Source organism: Spea bombifrons, chromosome 8 (assembly GCF_027358695.1).
Source record: "Spea bombifrons isolate aSpeBom1 chromosome 8, aSpeBom1.2.pri, whole genome shotgun sequence".
Lineage (NCBI taxonomy): Eukaryota > Metazoa > Chordata > Amphibia > Anura > Pelobatidae > Spea > Spea bombifrons.
In genome coordinates this window covers 33,722,144-33,743,177 of record NC_071094.1, presented here as the reverse complement: position 1 = coordinate 33,743,177, position 21,034 = coordinate 33,722,144, and the positions used below count along the sequence as shown (strand labels likewise).

The window sequence follows — 21,034 nt, the reverse complement described above, 5'->3', positions numbered from 1 at the left end:
CAGAGCCTGTCCTGGTGTGTGGGTGTCGATGTGGCAGAGTCCGTCCTGGTGTGTGTGTGTCTGGGTGTCGGTGTGGCAAAGCCCATCCTGGTGTGTGTGTTTGGGTATCACTGTGGCAGAGCCTGTCCTGGTGTGTATTTGGGAATTAAAATGGGAGGCAGTGTGGCATGTCTGGGAGGCAGTGTGTCATGTCTGGGAGGCAGTGTGTCATGTCTGGGAGGCAGTGTGGCAAGCTCAAACTGCATAAACTGTGCATAACTGGGGGGCAGGTTGGAAAATAAAAACAAGAAATGCATTTTTATCAGTTTTTTTATTCTGCCGTTTGTTTTTAACATCCTACATTGCTTTATTAAATTATTTGAAATAAATGAAAAATTTTCAAGTTTTTATCCGATTTATCGAAAAAATAATAGGCCAACTTATCGATTATGAAAATAATCGTTAGTTGCAGCCCTATGGCAGAGCCTGTACTGGTGTGTGTGTTTGGGTGTCGGTGTTGCAGAGCCTGTACTGGTGTGTGTGTTTGGGTGTCAGTGTGGCAGGGCCTGTCCTGGTGTGTGTGTGTTTGGGTGTCGATGTGGCAGAGCATGTCCTGGTGTGTGTGTTTTTGGGTGTCGGTGTGGCAGAGCCAGTCCTGGTGTGTGTGTGTGTGTAGATGTGGCAGAGTCCGTCCTGGTGTGTGTCTCTGGGTGTTGGTGTGGCAGAGCCTGTCCTGGTGTGTGTGTTTTTGGGCGTCGGTGTGGCAGAGTCTGTCCTGGTGTGTGTGTCTGGGTGTCAGAGTGGCAAAGCCCATCCTGGTGTGTGTGTTTGGGTATCACTGTGGCAGAGCCTGTCCTGGTGTGTGTGTCTGGGTGTTGGTGTGGCAGAGCCTGTCCTGGTGTGTGTGTTTTTGGGCGTCGGTGTGGCAGAGCCTGTCCTGGTGTGTGTGTGCGTGTTTGGGTGTCGATGTGGCAGAGTCCGTCCTGGTGTGTGTGTGTCTGGGTGTCGGAGTGGCAAAGCCCATCCTGGTGTGTGTGTGTTTGGGTATCACTGTGGCAGAGCCTGTCCTGGTGTGTATTTGGTGTGTATTAAAACTATTTAATTTTTACTTTTACTCAGAGGACAAAACTTTCTAGGCCCGGAAATCAGAGGAATGAGAGGAAAAGTAAAGGTTTTGTGTTATTTATTCTGTTTCAATCTGCATATCTTATTATAAAGGATATTATAAAGGATTAGTGGCACTAAATTGTGGCTTCAGGCGTCCCGTGTATGATGACTTTTTTTAGTGTACTGATTACTCCCAATCCCATTACATTACATCAATCTGCGTTAGAAAATCAGGAAAAGATGGGCATGGATTCGGTGGCGCATCAGGCCACTTGACTAGACTTGCCCCCCTGGCCTTAGGCTGCCAGCCCTCCCCTGCTCAGGCTCATGTAATTCCAAGCTCCATAAGGTCAGCAGAGTACACAGATATCTTCTTGCGCTAATTACGCAGCAATACACAATATAACTAGACTTACACTGAAAAGAAACATGAAATTCCAATTATTACATTCTTTTTGGGAGTCCTCTCCATCGGCCAGCCAGTAGCTAAGCATTAGTAAAAGAGAAGTCATTCGTAAAAGGGGGCCCAGGCAATGTGTATACCGAGTCAATCAGCACTCTATATTGTTATCAGACCAAAGTACAAACGGCCCCTTGTAAACCTACGGCAGAAGGACAATGGGCCCAGCTCACAGTGACAGGTTATCTTGTCAATCCATTAGCACACACCACCTGGCCGGCATCTGTTTGAAATGCCTCTTCATTCTTGGAATAATGCCCTTTTTTGGTCTCCATATTTTACTTTCGCAAAAAAAAAAGAAAGTTGTGGAACTAAAATATTTACTTTCATTTGATGGGTTAGAGAAGTCATGAAGTCTGATGTCAAGAAGAGAACTGATATTGACATGTTGTTAAGAAAATATTGTGCTTTAGAGTTGCCAGCGCCTTCAATTTTTTGAATAGTTTCTTCTGCAATCATGGTAACAACTAAAAGACAAAATTTTTTTCATTTAAACAATTAATAACAAAGTCCATATTCCTGGTAGTGTAAGCCAAATGACAAAAATAAAAGAAAACTGACAAAAATTCCCAGCATTAAAATTCTAAAAATGGATATACTTAGAAGTAATGGAGACAGAACTAATGTGTGAATGATGTGTTCAAAATATGGTCTTCTTTGAAGAAAAATATGTGCTCTAGAGAGTTGATACAGTCACAACTAATTTCAAGGTCAAGCCATTACTATATACAAGTTTTTTCTTAGTTAATGCATGTGCATTTCACATTATCTTTTGGTTAAGACCATAAAGTCCATATGTTAAGTGACAATTACACTGATGTTTGTCTTCTGTGGTATGGTTAACTCCTCTTCATTGCCATTGTACTGTATATTTAATTGTACTATGACATTTTGGAACCACTACATGTTTATAAATTGAGCACCAGCAGATTCAGAAGCACCGTTACAAAAGAAAGTAGAAACCAACAACATTATAATTGACGATATACAATATGGACACATACAGGGCAAAAGGGGCAGTTGCCCCAGGTCCAGTACTTTCTGGGAGCCCAAAGCAACTGCCCCTTTGAGCCCATAACAACATCTGAGAGATTAGAAGATCTCCCCTCACCAGCCCTCTCTCTGCAGGGGCAGGCTGGCAGCCTCTTGCGCTCCTCCTGGCACTCAGACTCCAGAGAGTGTGAGACTTCTTCTGGCATAGATCACTCACGCAGTCATTGCTAACTCACCCTGCTCCCTGAATTGAGGGAGTTGAGGTATGACATCATATCTGGGTGCCCTCAATCGACTGTTCCATAAAAAGAACCAGATAGGCCTGTGCTAAAGGAGGCAAAGAACTTGCAACTCTCAAGGTGAGAATCGACGAACAACAGATTAGGTCATATGTCAAATCACGTCACACATATTCCCTTGATCTTTCACACAGGATCTGCTTGGCTGGTCTGATGATAGCACCATCCTGGGATTAATTATGGGCTGTGTGGAGACACTGAAAAATTACAGCAAATTATGCCTAGAATGCTTTATTTTTGCTTCAAATATGGCTTTTGGATGAGCACATGAAAGGCACCTTGAGATCATCACGTTGTCTTTCTTAGGCATGCCTATACGAGCTTCAGAAGTGGAGGCAACAAAAGCCAAAAATAATATTCTTAAAAGTCTTATGCTGTATCATTCCTTCTTTTTTTTTTCTAAGTGGGAAAATACGGTCTAAGTACATAACATGGTCTTTGTTCGTCAAAAACCATTAAAGCTCTTTTTTAAGTTGCAACAGGGTAAAACAATAAATAATGTTACATTTCATCCCACCTGCAGAACAAAGAGAGCCTCCGCAAAATACAAGACGTTCTTTGTTTTTACAAAATTATTGGCAAAAAGAAATAACAAAAACAGAGAGGAAAGTGAGATTACCCAGAGTCAGCAGTACAGAAAACTCCATGGTCTGGTGGTAGCTGATCTAGGAGACACACCTATTACATCAGCGCAAATCGGTTTTATTTACATTTTATCTGTTTGAGTGCTGAAGCCACCTATTGTTCACTATTTGTTGGTCTAAAACCCCTATCGCACTTAGGAAGCAGGCATATATAGGGTCCTAATAATCGTAAAGGTGGGTGAAAAGCTGAATTTTGTTCCGCTGGAGCATATTTCCCTATGTCATCCCTTTTCAAAGTAGCTCCATTGCTTGCTACTCTTACTGCTACAATGCAAGCACTAACTTCATTTACCTCCCAAAAGGTGTTTTTCAGAAGTGAATGTCACTTTACCTGCAGAAACACAGTTATTTCCTGCAATTGTTTCAGTAGGACAGAAAAGTGATGTTTTCTGCCATTTTTGCATTATGGGCCAAGGATTTTTCCCACCTCTACTACTGGGATGTATCAGTAATGTGCTGCAAGCAGAACTCATCTACATAAACATCAATGGGTGCAAGCTGTTTATTTGCAGGGCTGTAAGGAGTTAACAACATAAAGGGATTGATAATTTACCCCATTAACCGCCGTATAGATGAGCATAGCAGGTGTCTGTAATGGACATTTCCGAATTCCACTCATGGGATCCAAGAAATATTCCACTAAAAGGATAATGAGATATTCAGATTTAGACAGGTTACAGCCAATGTCTGTTTTACCTTCATGTACAGGACTAATGGGAAAGAGCATGTATATACAAAATAGACAGCAAAATATTAAGATGGGAGAGTTTGCTGGCTAAGGGTGATCAGAGTTGTGGAGCATTAAATGTTCAATACACAGCTGAAGTGCTGCAGGTCGCCCACTGCGTTCTTAGAACATGTAAGCAATTTTGGTTTTTGGATCGAGTAGAAGGACTTGAGCCAGAGTGATGATCCACAGTATTAAACAGCATCAGAAAGCAATATTTATTGCTTCCTTCAGAGCAAAGGATAAATCATCACTGTAAGGAAACCGGCTGCTAAGGAAACCGGCAACCCTGCTCCAGAAAGAGAATATCCCCTGCCAGGCAGATGCCATGTATTATAGTGTATATATATATATATATATATATATATAATGTAATAGTGTTAGCAAGGATATGCCTTCAACAACAAAGCAATGGAGACATTTACAGCTATCTCTAACGGAGCATTGCTAGGTTTCTGCATCATAGTTTACGGCCATCAGTAAAGAATTTATCTGTACCAATTAGGAAAGGGATTTCAGAAGCCCCGAGATGGACAATGGGGAGAGTTCTGTCCTCAATGTGGCTTAATGCATACATAGTCTAGAATTCTTAGGATCTGGTTTGATGGAAATAGCAAGACCTTCTCACGGAACATCAGTGCTGACCGCACAAACGCTCTACAGAAACTCTCCAAAATCTTGTGGAAAGCCTTCCCAGAAGAGTGGAAGCCGTCATAGCTTGGGGGGGGGGAGTTGGAACTTGATATTAATGCTCATGGTTTTAGAATAAGAAGTCCAACAAGTTCATGTAGGTGTGATGGTCAGTTGTCCACATACTTTTGGTTAATAATGTGCAACAAACGTAAACCATCACTTTCCCCACTTCAGGCCATCTGAGCATCCAAGAAAAAACAGTTAACCATACATTGGAGGTAACATTGTGGAATTCAATAAAGATTATTATCACACTGAATTATCTGTGGCAAAATACCATTAATAAAATGAGTTTGTGACAGCACCTTCCATAACAATCTGTCTTTTGCTTTCATTGAGAAACATATGAATGCACATAAATTCAGGTCTGCGCATGCGATTTATTTTTAAGGGATTATAATTATATCCTGGTTTTCACCATTTGTAAAATTGCAGAGATTATCTGTTTTGTATACTCAATAATGCATTGCAGATGTGACAAATGAAAAGATTAATAATGGAAATGACTCTGTGCCTTGCTCTCCGCTAGGGTAACATAATGATACATTCGCAGGCTTATACGGCTCCCCAGCATATGTTTAAAGTCACTTACAAACTTTTAGACTTGACACTTTACAAGTATGCTTAAATCATTAAATTTAAGCTGTCTCCCATGTTTTACTAGGTTATTATAAATGGGACGCAAAGGTTACATTTGATACAACAGAAGATAAATCAAGCCTTCCAGGCAAAGAGAAATGCCTTTGTAAATGTTTTGCTTTCTAGTTTTCAAACTGCAGATATTAGCCACATATGTTAGAGGAGCAATAGCAGGAAGCTTATGAGAAGAGAGTAATGGTCTGCAGGTTCAAAAGGGACTGTATTTTAAGGCTGCCGGGAAGTTGGAGCACCACGAGGGTCTGCATTTTGACGGGGTTTGCAGGTAAACTAGTCTTTGTTCAACTGGTAGCACAATTCCTGATGCGCATCTCTACGGTTTTATATATGATCTCCGGCTAGAATGAAATACCTAATGGTTCCTCGTATTACTGACCTATTCGGGTAGTAACTCGAGCCTTTTTGTCTGAGTGATGCATAAAATACCCCTGCACAAACTATGCGGCACTGATCTAATGCGCAAATAAATTATTTTATATATACTATGGTTTTGTCTGAGCAGCGGGAGACATGCGCTAATATGTGCCCCAGCCTCCACCAAGGCAGAAAAAGTCACAAGAAGAGTCTTCTCTCATCTCTCTGATTGCAACACATCAACAATATATAAATAGTAAATAATTGCTGAGAGTCCGCTAAATAAACGACATTATAAAAACATCTTTCTTGTGAAGCTGCTCATAATATTCTTCTGATAAACATGTTCCTTTAGGATAATATACCTCCGTGCATACCATTGGAAGGTAGGCCTACAGACCTATTTCTGATAAAGCATCAGGTTTACCTGGTATAAGGCGCAGCTGGTTCCTGATTCTTAACCCCTCTCTTCCAGAACCAACGTCGCAATCATCTTCATCATCGCAGTTGCCGCTCCCTGGCTCCTCTTTTTCCGAGGTTCTGCCGCCGCTTTTTCGTCGTTGGCTTGACATTGTTTTCAATATCTAAAAGCAATTGAATGCATCAAAGTCAATAATATTTTTTTACATAATGTAAGTTATTACTATACTGCACAGGGCTGGATTTACTCTCTCCATTTGATTTGGCTAAGGGGTCACACAAGCCCTTCAGACAGCTTTCAATAGAGGATGTGTCCTAGGTATTATTTATTTCTTTATTGCTTTAGAAAATAAGTAGTTAACACAATTTTTTGCAATCAATACTTCAAACTTCATTGTTTTCCTCTAAAAAAAACTATTGGATTGTTTCCTCAAAAAAGTAGGGGGAAGCTGCTTTTCTTTGCACTCAGCTCTTCCTGTTTTGATCCAAACAACAAAGTACAGTTTCCTGTCTAGATTGCAGATACAGAATAATAAGCCGTTTCAGATATCTGAAATACTTTGGGTTTTTCTGTTCAGCTATTAATGCATTTAGCAAAAAATAATAATTGATGAAACCAATGAAATTTTAGCTATAAAATTAATATATAAATGCTTTCCCCTTAGAAGTGCACAGTTGTGCTGTAATACGAGTTCATGTTATTTCGGCCCTTAAAGTGCCCCCTTTTTATGGCAAGGAACGCGCTTTTCAACATGGTCTGAGCATGAACGAGTTTAATCAAAAGCAAATATTTCTGAGAATTGTTTTAGTAACAAAATATAGAATGTGTCCAACACGCTAGAAAAACAAATCTTAAATTGTCATTAAATTATATGCTTCTGGGAAACTCCCAACTGCGGATTTGGAATCTGTTACCACAACTAGGATTCATCCATCAAAATAAGTTTTTCTTCATCTTAACTCTGTGTGTACCAGAAGGGTGGATAACACATACATGCTGACGCTTTCCGATACCCGCGTGTTAATGATCACAGCGAGGGTTAGTTTGATCAGATGCTTTGAAAATGTTATCAGTCCTCCCCGCAATAGAGGAATTTCATTGGGGGATCTAGAAGGTTTGGTTAACGTTTAGGGAATTAAAAAATAGTTGATTTAGCTGTTCCCACAAGAAACAAAAATGGATCTTACTTTCCCATGAACGCAAAGTGCGTTAACACCCAACATTTACACAGGGAATAAGATAAATCGGGCACCCTTGTGACCTCTAGCATTGAGAAATACTTTAGCACCCTCAGCCAGCCCTTGGCCACTTAATGGTAAAATGGGGTGTATTACAGAAGCAGTAATGGTCATTTGCCCTGGGCATCATGAAGACAGCGTTGCCTCCCCAATGCCTCACCCAAATTAGTGTTACCTACTGTGGTTGGGGGTGATGCTACTCACTCGTATACAAGCTGTGGGGATCACACAAAATAAAGGCAGACATAGATTTGGCTGACTAAGCATATAGGTCTTGATAGATAACACAAGCAACAGCTACCTTCTAAGAGTCCAATATGCACTCTAAAAAGACTTTAGATTACGCTTTAAACACAAAGCTTCGAGTTCTGATTTGGCAATCAAGTTGAGTTTCTAAGGTCAGCAGCGTGTCTATTCATTAAAGCAAGAACTCATTACGAATAGACGAGCTGCCATTCCCATTGGCTATGTCGAGGACCGTGGAGTGGTTTTGAGCTAAAGGTGAGAAAAAAAGGTGATTTTAGCAACTTTCTACATCTTTTTGGTTCCCACTTAATTAAAACTTCATTTTATAGCGGTTAACATTAAATGTTGTGTAAGTAACAAGATATGCAGGAACAATTCAGCAATGCACAAGAAGGTACTTCCAACAACAATCTACGTGTGATCAATATGAGTGATTGGCAATGTAATTCTCACCAGTTAATGACTTAGCGATGCATCATCAATGCAACCCCTCAACTACACATATTCTTGCATCAATTTAAACAAAGCTGGGAGAAACAACAAAAAACGGACCTATTCGAACTACCCAAGCTTTCTTATCGCCCATATCTGAGAACTCTTCGAGTTTGATCCTGAGTCTCCGGGTCAACCCCTGCTTCCCCAGGTCTTTGGGTCAATTTCTTCTTTCTTATGGAAGGGCACTGCCGACCCCTAACTCCCCCTGAACGGGGTAGATTTGGGGTATTCTTTGTGTAATATTTTAGCTGTGCTTTTTAAATGAAGTAAGAAGTGGAACAAAGATGACCTTCCAAGTACTACTTGCAACTATGTAAATTCTATAATAATAAGAAAAACATAAACACAAAAAAGCACAGCCAATAACAGCCAGAAAGGGTAAATGCACACAGAATAACATATCTGGGAAGAGCTCAACTGAAATAAAATAAAAAAAATATCTTTTCTTCTGGCCTGATATTACATTTTAAAGTTTTTTTTAATTTTGAAGCGGAAACTTAATGAGTTAGTGTTTTTTGTTTGTTCGTTTCTTTCACTTATTGACACTATTGACCCCGGTTCCAGCATTTCTTTCTTCTTTCAGTATATATATTTAAAGTATTTCTCCGAGCTACATAAATATTAAACATCAAAATAATATCTCAGAAGGAACTCATAAACCTGGATTAATGGCTTTCAAGTCGAGCCTAGACTCAAGATATTAAAAAATGCCCCAAAGAAGCACATATAGCTTAGCTAAATCCCTCAAAAATGCAATAAATCCCTATTTTGTAACATATAACCCTGCCCTTTCATGATGTTTTCTCAACTAATATAAGGACATTTTAGGAAATTCAGCTTATGGCTTCTTTACCGACGGTATGGGTGGATTAAATGAAATTTTTGTTTAAAAAAATGAAATCACAGCTATTTGTAGAAACTAAGGGAAAGGGGCACCTGTGTGAAATAACTGGTCAGAGGTGAGGTTGTCACTTTATTTTTTGTCTACCAAGGGGTCGGTTCCCAGACACAAACTAAAAATACATTCATCGTTCAAAGCCCGGTCTTTTAAACATATAGAGATCCAACTTCCCCCAAAGAGGCTACAACACTGCTTTTCGACATTATAAAACATGCCTCCGACTTAGATTTTGATGCCTTGGCATGTGCCTTCCCATTAACTTCCACCAGAAGGTGATGACTACGTATTATTTGGTGGTTTTCACTGTTAACTTAATGGAGGGGATTGGGCAAGATAGTTCACTTATGCCTGAAACTGACATTTACCCATACTATGTTTATAAAAGAGTAAACAATACACCTACAAACACCGACCTATGTATAATGTTCTAGGCTATTGATACATTCACCTCAATGATTTTGTTAACACATTGGCTTTGATGACTAAAGTCAATAAAGTGAGTCAACACACAAGCATACTGAGTCACACACAAACACCGATACTCGATCACGTTGTAGACGTTTTGCAACGGGCACATAAACAGAAACTCACAAAGCGCGGATCATGGATTTTTTACAATAAGTACTGGTGGGCAAGTAGCTACGTTATCCATAACAACAACAATTTACCGGCTGTCGTTCGGCACTATGAGACAGCTAAACAATACATGTACCATAGGATTAAGATTCCAAGGGAAGATGGGGTGGCTTCAAAGTCAACATAGCCCAATAGTAACTCTCAGGTGCCTATGCCGCTTGGACCACAGGAGATCTGTATCCTTTAAACACCCTATCCTTCAAATGGGAACATTTCCAGAAATACTCTGTTTTAGTTCTAATTTAACACAGCTCTAGTTTTTGCATAATATAGCTTTTTCTCACAGCTACATATTATTAATTTGTATGAGTTCTTACTATGTTATCTTAGCCCAATCTACTAGACAAAGACCCCCACTCCTTACCTGTACCTGCAGGTACACAGACTACAAAGCATTGCCATAAAGAATCATAAAGAATGACAACAATGTGGCCACCAGGTCTACAGATACAGCAAGTTTATTGGAACAGAATAAGATAAAAGTTTATGTTACTGTATACAGAACTGTATTCTATGCTCAAGGATAAAAATATATATTCATTTGTATTTAATGTTCCTTTAAGATTATCGTGCTAAATAGTAGAATTATTAGAACATAAAAATCTCAAATATAGCCCAAAACAACTTTAGGGCACATTTGCAGATAATAATTAGCTTATCGAAAGTCATTTAGAAACAAAAACATGGCAGGTAGAGTGTAGCCGAGACTTCAAAGGAACTGCATATTGTAAACTTTTATGCTCTTACACTTGTATTTTGATTTATATACATCTTTATTATTCCTGGTAAAAGTAATTACACACAGGGAAATGAGGAGAGACAATGTTAAAAAATAAATCTTAAAAGGCTCTGGGCTTTCACTTCCCGTATGCTTAACATACTTGAAAAAAAGGAACTAAGTAAAAAAATTGTCGTTCTGCGTGAAGGAGAATTTAACACGCGCTAGAAAAAATATACTACTTCCATTCACAAACTCCACAGTCAGCATACACCACGCTAATTATAGCGACTATGCAGTCGGCAAGCAATCTATCCTATGTTAAATACGGGATATTAATTTTACTCGACCAATGGAATCTCCTGTTTTCCTAAAACGACACAATCCCCTCTTTACCTTGCTGCAAATAACCAAATGTTTTCTTTCATGGTTTATTTAGAAATTACAAATAAATCAGGCAACAGTGGACAAGTGTATTTACAGAGTGCCCACTGCTATTCCTGGTCACACATAATGTGTGCTTTTCGGTAAAAACAAAACGGTTGCTTCTATGACTATATATATATATATCTCGGAAACATGTACAGACGTATACACAGCAGGATTGCCTTCCCCAAACAAAAATACAACGTCAGTCACAATGGCTTCTGCCACCGGGTACATCATATTAAAACCAGTATTGATGCTAGAGTACCATACTTCTCCTATCACCAAGATGTAGTCCTTTAATAGGACTTTTTGCAAGAGCAGGTCATAAAAGATGGGGTATTTTTTGTGAAGCAGTCGGCAGTTTTGTCACGCAAGAGAACTGTCCCCTACCAAAATTCCATCCCTGAAACTCTAGGCACTTTGCAAACGTTTACAGGGTACCAGAGGCAGATGACTTCTGTAGAGAGAATAATAACGTTCGTATAAAAAGGCATGGATGTCCTGGAGGTCAGCCAAGAAACCATATGCTGAAAATCAGGTTTTGCTTTAGCCAAACTGGGCAGAAAATGCAGTATCTGCAAGTCCCAACTGGTCCAGCTGACCACAGACATAACACCAGTCTCAGCAGAAGCCAAGCTTGCTGGGTACCTTCCATCAAATAAATGTAATCACCGAGTTAAAGAGCCATGTCTGAACATTACGTCTGAGGTTTTTAATCTCGCTGCAAATCATTCTTTAGTGAATAAGAGCAACAGAGAGCCCCGGATGCTGGGAAAGCAGCACGAGCTGAACCAATAGAGAAGGAGGAAAGACTGAATTTTAACCCAACTTAAATTATTCTTAATTCTTGGAGGGTTGGGCTATCCTCCAATCACTAGTTAGTAAGAGATACTGGCGTGTGCCATCTAAACATGAATGGAGCATGATTCTAATACCTGCAAGGAATTTCCATTATGTGGCGTTATCATTGAGAACCAAACAGTAGGTGAGACACAAAGGTCCAGAAAGAACAGACCCATTCTAATTTGTTTTGTACAGAAATTGCCCCTGATGTTATTATACGGGATACAATACCTGTAGCAAGTACAGGGTGTTGGATTTCATAATTAAAGGCTATAATGTATCGCATATTTCCATTCCTCCATGCTTGTCTTGCTGTTCTAAGTATGATGATCATGTGAGGTTACACGTATAGTAAAAGTAGATTTTACATCTCTCTCTATAAATATATATATATATATTAAGCTCATTTGAGCAGGGGCCTCCTCGCCTGTTATTTCTGTATATCATCTTGTTATATATTAATTGTTATGTCCTGTCTACCCATTGTACAGCACTGTGGAATATGATGGCGCTATATAAAACAATAAGTAATAACGATGTATATATATATATTTGTCTAAAAACATGTTGTGAAACTGTCCACATGGTAAACTCACAGTCCCAACGAATGTAATTATCCTCGATTTCATCAGGAAAAAAAGTCAAGTTAACTGGCAACATATTAACAAAGGGAAGTTTCACTTTGGTAACAGGTTTAAGATTAAAGACTGTGAAATGTGAGGACCAAAGTCCTTCAACGTGGAAGTAATTGGAGTCATATCCTATAGAAAGCGTTTCAGGTCCCATTTCCAATTTACTGTCCAAACCCTTCTCTTTTGGTTTAGCCATTAATTTTTAACAGGTATCAGCCCTTCAGAGGAACAAATAAAAACTGGCAGCAGAGATTAACTACAAAGGGCTTCTACGAGAGGGAATTACCTCTGTATCCTTCCACATGTTGTAGGGAACTAATGAAAGCCATATCAATATAGGACCGCCACACGGCACTGAATGAGGATATGCAAGAAGTTTATGACCTAGCCCAGGAAAAGCCATTTAATGGGGGAAAATTATTGTTAAATATTTAGTACTTAACTCCAGGGTGGGCAACCTGCAGCTTCCACTTTATATAAATATTTCATGCTACTGGACAAATGATACTTTATATATGTATGTGTGTGTGTGTGTGTATATATATATATATATATATATATATATATATATACTGCCGAACATTGGCATATTATATATTCTATATTGATTTTGTTACATAAAAAAATATAATGTTATCAATGGGCTGATTGTAAGGATTATCGGGACAGCTATATATATACACTGGGACACAGTTATCCCTGTGAAAAAATAGTACTAGAATGTGATGGTTCGCACTTCTATGAACAAAAAGAACCATTCTAAATTCAGAAAAGATCACATGTAATTTCTGTATTTAGAAGAGTATAATTCACCTGTCTTTTAAAAAAAAAAAACACTATACACAACTGAAAAGCCGCAGCATTTATTACAAGTTGTGTATCTTGTAAAAAAAACATATATTTCATTAAAGGACTATTCCATTCCTGGAATATTACAAAACGTGGACATAAAGCAGTTTAAACATTTGATTACTTTTCATTAATGCCAGATACTATTGCAAGTTCTTGTAACATTTCTGATGGGGCCATGAAGTTCAGAAGAATCTTCTAACTGTGGAAGCGGTATTGCCATGGACTAGAAAATTTTAATACAAGATGAGTGAAAACTATCTTAGCGAAAGCAATGTTAATTGTTTATTCCTCTTTATATATTTCTTTGGTATAAGATTCCACTACTCTATAATGAGCTTCCCTGGAGTAGTTTTCCAGCAGGAACTAGGTTAGTTAACATTAGTTTATTAACTACAGCTGATAGATAGATAGATAGATAGATAGATAGATAGATAGATAGATAGATAGATAGATAGATGGTGTCATATGCAGTGAGCTTACATTATAACTTGTATAGTAATCAGCATGCATTGGATCTTCAGTGACATGAATAGTATTTGGCCATCTGTTTTCCCTCCGTAGACGCAAACAACTGCAAAGCTGCCATCTTTTTTTACGAGTGGCTTTGTACAGGACTGCTAACCGGTGCAGAAGCTGCTAGCAGGTGCAGGGATGTTAGTGTTTGGTCCCTAATAAGCTCAGATCTTGGATGATCTGTCAGGATGGTTGAAGATAGATGGTATCTCATGGGAAAGTCATGTTTGCAGGATTCTTCAATAAAATACCCATGTTAACAGAACCAAACTGTATTCGATATGTATATGACGACACACAAACGTATTTAAAAATACTCAGTTTGGCCAAATGTGGACATCTAAGGGGACGTGACATCTGCACAAGTCCAAAAGGCTAGCGAGGAGCCTGCAAGCTCATTTTTGTGTCCGTGTGCTAGATATGTAGCCATGCGCAACACATGTGACATTATCTTCTTTTGGGTCACAATGAAGCAGGATGCTGTAGTCAACTCTGGGCAGAAAAATTATGGCAATTAGTGGCTATGAAAATCCTACGTATAATAGTAACTTTTTGCATGTTTTGCATCTGGAATAACATTACTGATTTTATAAATAAAAAAGCGACTGGTACAAGCATCAGTACTCAGATCGCTGTGTGTTACTCCATGCTTTTCGTTAGTGGGAGTGGAGAGCTTTGCCTGTTTTTATTCTGTTATCCTGCCGTTAGACTCTATGAATGTGAATAGCTAACAGACAGGAACCATTGGAATGATTACTTCCTTAATACCATTTGATTGTTCCGTACAGCAATGGCTTGCCAGCTAGGAAAGGCTTTTTGGTTTCTATACGCACTTCCCTTATACGAAACCGAACAAATGCTGAAATAACTTTTCCTTTTGTGGCTTATAAACACAGGGTTAAGATGTGTAAACCATGTGCTGTCGGGCAGCACACGGCCGTCGACAGATTAGGTTGTATTTGTTTTTTTTACAAGCTGACAAAAGTTCTCCCTTACACATTAATAATGGAATGTTTGCCCCACGTTGATACTTTTATTCTTCTGTTTTTCTCATGCTGTTACATTTCGTTATAACTTTTATAGTAATCAGCACGAAGTAGATTTTCAGTGACATTAAAACTATTTGACCATCTGTTTTTCCTCCTAAAGAAATCAGAATTGTGCAATGCAAACAACTGAAAAGCTGCCATATTTAATTACAAATTGCTTAGTACAGGATTGCCAACGGGTGCAGTAGCAGCAAGCAGCTGCAGGGGTCTTAGTATATGATCCCCGATAAGCCCAGATCATGTAAGGTTTGTTAGGTTGGCTGTGGGGTCGGTCATCTTTTCAGTAAATGTCTAGTATTTTGGTAGAAAAAGACTGATGTCCGCATAAATATACATGCGAGTAATATGATCGTAATAGAAATAATATGTCTTATCAAGAAAACAAGGTTGGCAAAGAAATAAAAATACAAAAAAAATATTAAAAGAATGAAACTTAAACGTTAACGAGATAGATTAATGTTAAGTCCTTTATATTTTTTACTTTAAAGCACTGAAATATAATGCAGTTAAAAAGTCCCAAGCCAGCAAAGCAGATGATGAAACCTATATCCCTTAAGTATAACACAGAAGTCAGAACACTTGGCACAAACATTTCTGTTGCTGGAATGATTTGTGTGAGGATACCTGAGCATATACTCATGAGCTTACAGTATATGCCGTCATATACGCTCACGGCATATACCATTATTGTTTCGAATGTAAAGAATCTTGTCCATAGCCTTCCCAATGCTGTTATAGCTGGTAAATTGGCCAGTGTGCATCATGGTACAGGATACAGTCCTCACGAGGTTGAATAATTCTCTACTTTCATGTGCATATGCAACTCGTTGCTTGCCAAATCTTTTATTACTGTTTATCATACAAAGTGTTAGCTGTGGATTTCTTTGATACGTGTCCAGGAGGGAGACGAGCGGTTACCTAATGGAACGGTAAACCTAAAATGTGTTCTGGATTGCCTTGAGACTCATTGCAGAGGAAAGCCGTTCTCAGCCATGATGACTTTACCTCGCAAGACTTTCTCGGATTTCTCAGGATTATGAAAAAAATTCTAAGAATTGCAGTCTCTGTTTTGGAATGTTTTTATTAAATACTTTCCAGCATTCATAAGAATTGAAATCTAAGATATTTGCAGGAGAAAGAAGAAAAAATGTAACCCTTGGCCTATTTATAATGTTTGTATGTTTTCGATGTTTTTTGGTCCACCCAGCGATTGTTAAAAGGGCTTTGAAATTAAGATCATGGCTAACCTTTTTATCCACGGCCCATCTAATGTTCCATATTTTGGTCTAAAAACCCCTTCTGATGACCCTGGGCTTTATTCACTTAAAGGGAGAGCTTTTAGGAGAGTCTGAAGGGGAGTTGTGGGTTCAACTCCCTCACTTCACTATTTATCATAAGAGGCCAACACTGGCATGTTTCTTCATCAAGAAGGGCTGAGCTGGCCCTATACAACTCTTAATTCTATGTGTAAGAAGAAATCTCACGGATTTAGCTATACATTATACAGAGCCAGCCAAGCTCTTCTTGTAGCAGAAGCCCTATGGAGTTGGCACGTCATAAGGTATAGTGACGTGATGGAGCTGAAACACAACTCTCTGCAAACCCTGCTACCTCTCCCTTTCATGAAAAAAAATATTTCAAACTCTTAGCTTTAAGACCAAGTGAAACCGATACTCCACTTTATTGTTTATTTCTTTTCATGGACATGTTTGTAATTCACTTGCCAATTTTGCTTATGTAAATGTCAGTCAAAGGCTTAATGTCGACCAGACGCTCCAATGGTAAAAAGAACAACAACCTCAACCAACCTGTTGCACCAGATAATTGTCTTTCTCTCTTATAAAACAATTCATTAATATTACAAAGTGTCGCGTTTTCCATAGAGGCAGACCCCTTAATGCAAGATGGCTGGACTGCTCCTCAAGACCAAAATGGAGTTTTTCACCCTCCAACAGGTTTCCCCTCATTTTAAACCTTAGCGGGCCCATCAGGCAGTGTAGAACGAAGTCAGATAAGCCGGGTTCAGGGATGGAAAGGTACGGAATGTCAGGAATCATGCTTAACTAGGTACAGGCAGCAAAAACAGTAACCAACCGAGGTCAGGACTGGTGAAGTCAGGAACGTAAATACAACAAGTTGGGTCACAACAGGAGATTGAAACCATGAGACACTGCTACTAGCAGCTGGACCACACACGGGCATAGGGATAAGAGGGAGCAGCCTTATAGAGACCGTGGAATGACTGTCATTTGAGGTAATGGCAGACAGCTAACAGGTAAGCACTTTCTGTGGTCCACCATGAAGCACTACCACAGCAGCTCACTGAAGTCCTCCTATGGTGAGTCTGAACCAGGCTCACAAACTGGTTGAAATACAGACTCTCAGAACTCTGCATTTTTTTTAGTCATCGTAAACCCAAAATTGTCCCAGACCTCACAATTCTTTAACCCAATATACTTTTACAGACAATAATTTAGTGTTAACCAATTTATTTGATTACGGGGAACACAGAAGATTTTACTGAATGCAGCTCATAAAAATAATGATTTCCCTTAGTCTGAACGGAATCAAGAATGTTCTAACATGCAGGGATTTGCCAGTGTGCAATACCATGACATAATACTGCCAGTTAATATTCCAGAGAGCAGTTATTTCTGAAAAACCTCTCAAAGCCCAGCTTCACAATGAATATATACTGATTAATAGGTTATAAAAAAAAAATCGCCCAAGCTTTGAGCCAAGAAAATTATTTCCAGTAGCTTATGAGAAAAAAATCCAGAATGTAAGCTGTTTTTCCACCTGCTTTCAAAGGAAATTCTTGGCTAATAACCGCAAAATCCTCCCTTAGCTTTGTCTACATAACAGGTACTAAGTGGGGATTTAAATCGCACAAATACAGACATTGGTGCAACAGCGCCCCCTAACAACCAGAACGTATGTGTTTCAATCAAATGAATTATTTTATCTCAGAAAATGCATTTTTTTTTGGTTTCGTCTCACCTGTCCTCAACAGGCCCCTTGGATGCTTCACACATTCTTATGTCCTATAATATATCTTAGAGAACTTAGATCTTCAGCTAAACTTGGTTTGAAAATGCAGCTACAAGGCTTGCTGTTGAGCCTTCCATGGAACAAACCACTACGTAAAAAATATTATATATTAAATAATATATGTTTTCGTTTATGGCTTTGTTATCTTAGATTAATTTGTGAGGGTGGCAGATACACTCCTCACATCGATAATCTGGCTTTGTGAATGGGTTAACCCCAATAGCATGTCGATGGAGGTTGTACTGCACTGCAGGATATGATGGCGCTATAAACATCAAAAATAATGGAGAAGATGGCTAAATATTTAGGAAAGGGGTTCAAAAATATGCACTGCACTAGAAAGTATTTCTCCTTAATTTGAGGTCAGTGATCTCACGCAGGGAGTATATGTTTCACATTTAAATTCCTTTCTGTGATTTACGCTTTAGGTATTAAGAGTGTTTGAGAGTGTTTGCTTGTTCTTATAGTTTAATCGCTGATCCTGGACAGTATAGGTGAAAGGTACAGATAAAATAAGTTGGGTCAGACCAGATTTTTTAATCAGTACATTCCACCCTAAATATGTCAGAGGAAAACACTCCATCCCTAGGAACCCTTTTTAATGACTCATTCCATACAGATCTGGATCGTTTGGAAACGACATGTTAACAAGAGCCAATGAGTGACCTCTAACACACAAAAGAACAATGCAGGTTAAGCCCTAAATTCCAGATCTAAGCTCTGCAAAGTTATACGTTTTTTGTGGGGTGGCTGAGAATTGCCAGATACCTGCTAAGCCACATAATTTACAGGAATGGCATTGAGCTTGCCATGCCCCAAATGGAAATAATTGTACATGCAGCAGCATGTGGCTTTAATAGTGTGAATGATTCAAGTATTTATTACAGCTTCTCAGGAAGGAAGGGTTTACAGTGTTCCTTTCAAAGTAAATGTTTCTATTTTTTTTGCTCGATTATAAGACGAGGTTTTTTTCAGAGCAAATGCTCTGAAAAATACCCCTCGTCTTGTAATCGGGGTCGTCTTCTAATCAGACCTCAAATGAGGTCTGACTATTAGACTAAGATCCAGATCCCCCGCATCGCTGCAGGGGACCTGGATCCTCCTGTGCGGTAACCTCAGCTGCTGCCGGCGTCTATCACCGAGCGCCGGTGAAAGTGCCGGCAGCAGCCGAGGTTGCATACACACTTACCTTCCTGCTCCCGGGATAGCCTGCCCACTGCGGGGAAGCAGAGCCGGTTGGGGAGATTGCTGCAGGACCGGGACCCGGCGGCACTGTGCCGTCCCAAAGCAGATCCGGTAGACCTCTTCAATTTCCGGGAGGAGGCGGGGCCTAGCGGGGTCACACAGCGTCATGCTGAAATCCTGTGGGAGCTGCAGCAAGCGCCTGCTGAGGCATCACGGTGAGTGAAGTGCCTGAGTATATTAGTGTCAGGGTGGGTAGGTAAGTGTCTCAGTGGGTAGGTAAGTGCCTGAGTGGGTCTATTAGTGTCTGGGTAGGTAGGTAAGTGTCAGAGTGGGTAGGTAAGTGTCTGGGTGGGTATATTAGTGTCTGGGTATGTAAGTGTCCCCCTATATGCCACTCTGTCCCATGATATGCCTTTTAACCCCCTATATGCCAGAGTGGCATATAGGGGGTTAAAAGGCATAACATGGGACAGAGTGGCATATAGGAGGGTATAAGGCATGCCTGGGGGCAGATGTGCATAACGGGGGGCAGGTTGGTAAATAAAAGGAAATTAAAAACAAAAAATAGACATGAATTATTATTTACTAGTAAAACTTTTTTCCTATAGGGTCGTCTTATAATCAGACTTTTTCTTTTTTTCCTAAATTAATATTCAGATTTTGGGGGGTCGTCTTATAATCAGGGTCGTCTTATAATCGAGCAAATACGGTATATGTTAGTTTTTCGAGCTATTATATCAAATTGTCCTGTAATCAAACACTAGGGTTAATTCCACGAACAGTAAGATACAAAATTTAGGGGGGCTGTTAGAACTATGCAGTATGAAGGGCCAATGCTGGTAAGAGTTCTCTGGGAATCTCCCGCATAGTTGCATAGAAACATGGAAACACAGAATTTGGCAGATAAGGACCATTCAGCCCATCTAGTCTGCCGATGTAAGAATCAGATCTTAATCAGTCATTGATCTGGTAGATTAAGGATAACTTTATGCCTATCCCATGCATGTTTAAATTCCCTCTACCTCTGCTGCTGGGAAGCTTCTCCATTTATCTACCACCCTCTGAGCAAAATGAAACTTCCTTACATTACATCTAAGCATCTAATGTAATAGGAAGGTTAGGTAGAAGGGTTGAACTTGATGGACTTAGGTTTTTTTTCAACCTTATGAACTATGTAACTGTCTCTCTTTGTTCTTTCTCCTCCTTTCAAATAAACTTCCCTCCTGCACTTTGTTAAATCATTTTAAGTATGTAAATGTTTCTATCACATCTTATCTTTCTCGCCTCTCCTCCAAGCTACTCATGATTTTGTAATGAGATGATTTATTTTACCTCGCAGAAACTCGCCTAAAACATAAGCTTACTAAATAAACTCCAATTTACATTACAGAACTATTTTTCAAGTATTATTCTGAGTCCATGTGCGTCCAGTCTTTGGGGACTGGGATTCAGTGATATAAGAGCAAGGCCAGTTGTAGACTAAGTGGTTTCCATTTGAAAGTTAATATTAAATTGCACCACCCCATGAATGAAAACTGTAATAAAATAATTCTAAACACTGTTACATATTAGAACACTCAAATACAAACAGATCCCTACTGGATACAAGGTAACTGTGCTACTCACAATATGTTTTTGCTTCCACCTAAGTCTGGGGTATTAGTAACGTCCATCTTGCACCCCCCAGATGATGGACAACCCTTATCTCAGTATTACTTGCCACTCAAATGGCACTTACCTTGTGAAAACCATGTCAGCCGGTTCCTATCTGAATCTGTTTTTTCAATGCAAATTTATAACAAATCTTCACCTTATTTTTTATATAGCTTAATTTTAATTTATTTTTAGGTTTCCAGAAAAAAGGATATTTGATCACTTCTATAGACTGAGCTATAGAGTTAACATTGTGAGG

General features: G+C 39.2%; 1 protein-coding gene across 1 annotated transcript in view; it reads right to left on the bottom strand.

The window, feature by feature from the left end:
- GPC3 (glypican 3) overlaps positions 1–21,034 on the bottom strand; it is a 131,247-nt gene that overhangs the window by 36,238 nt on the left and 73,975 nt on the right. Inside the window, exon 7 of the mRNA XM_053474200.1 lies at positions 6,341–6,497. Within this exon, the coding sequence (XP_053330175.1) occupies positions 6,341–6,497 (157 nt within the window). The remainder of the gene's footprint in view (positions 1–6,340; positions 6,498–21,034) is intronic.